This window comes from Acanthisitta chloris, unplaced genomic scaffold (assembly GCF_000695815.1).
Source record: "Acanthisitta chloris isolate BGI_N310 unplaced genomic scaffold, ASM69581v1 scaffold17, whole genome shotgun sequence".
NCBI classification, from domain to species: Eukaryota; Metazoa; Chordata; class Aves; order Passeriformes; family Acanthisittidae; genus Acanthisitta; species Acanthisitta chloris.
Window position 1 is genome coordinate 4048 of NW_008681810.1, and position 906 is coordinate 4953.

Sequence of the window (906 nt, forward strand, 5' to 3'; positions counted from 1 at the left end):
GGTGGCCTGCGCCAAGGTGAGGGTTGGGTGTGGGGGTCCCGTCTCCCCTTGAGTGGAAGGGGAAGGAGCAAACCTGGTGGGGAGGGAGCTGGTGGATCCCCCCAGCTGCAACCTGCCCCTGGGGTCTCCTACAGGAGGAAGAAGGCAAAGAAAAGATGATGATGCCACCCTGGAGCTGTATCAGCAGAGCCTGGGGGAGCTGCTGCTGCTCCTGGCTGGTGAGTTGGAGCTGTGGTGGGTGGTGCAGGGTAGGGGGGGTTTCTGCTCCCCATCCCTCATCCCATGGCACTTCCCTCTGCAGCGGAGCCTGTGGGGCGGCGACGGGAGCTGCTCCACGCAGAGGTGAGTACCAGATGTGGGACACCCACCTGTCCCCCTTGGCCTGGATCTAAAGGGACTACAGCCACCTATCCCCCTTGGCCTGGCTCTAAAGGGACTGTCCCCTCTCTCTCTGCCAGATCCAGACCCTGATGGCCCGAGCTGAGTACCTGAAGGATCAGATCAAGGTATGGCTGACTGGGGGTCTTGGGTAATACAGGCTGGAAAATTCTCCTCCACTCTGGCAGATGCGTGAGGCACAATCCAGGGGCAAGGAGGCACTGGCAGAGCCCGTCCGGAGCGGTGAGTCCTCCTCTTCAGAGGGGACTTGGCAGGGAATATCCCTCCAGCTGTCACAGCCTGTGGATGATGCTGACCCCACACACCCTCCTCACCCCCCAGCACGGGGTGGGTGACCTCTGGGTGCCCAGGAGCCCAGAGGGCAGGGTGTGCAGCCAGGTGAGTGCCCCCTGTGCCTCGGCACAGCCTGTACCTTGCAGTGATTCCCAGGAACCAGCCAGCGAGATGCTGCTCACCACTGTGGGAAAGACGAGGCTTCCATCCCTGGCATGTCAGGTTAACCTCAGG

At 62.1% G+C, this 906-nt stretch overlaps 1 protein-coding gene across 1 annotated transcript in view; it reads left to right on the forward strand.

Moving 5' to 3' along the window:
* Window positions 1–906, forward strand: part of ULK3 (unc-51 like kinase 3) — a 6837-nt gene that overhangs the window by 4029 nt on the left and 1902 nt on the right. Inside the window, 5 exon segments of the mRNA XM_009078217.1 lie at window positions 135–146; window positions 149–218; window positions 302–342; window positions 459–506; window positions 567–621. Of these exon segments, the coding sequence (XP_009076465.1) occupies window positions 135–146; window positions 149–218; window positions 302–342; window positions 459–506; window positions 567–621 (226 nt within the window).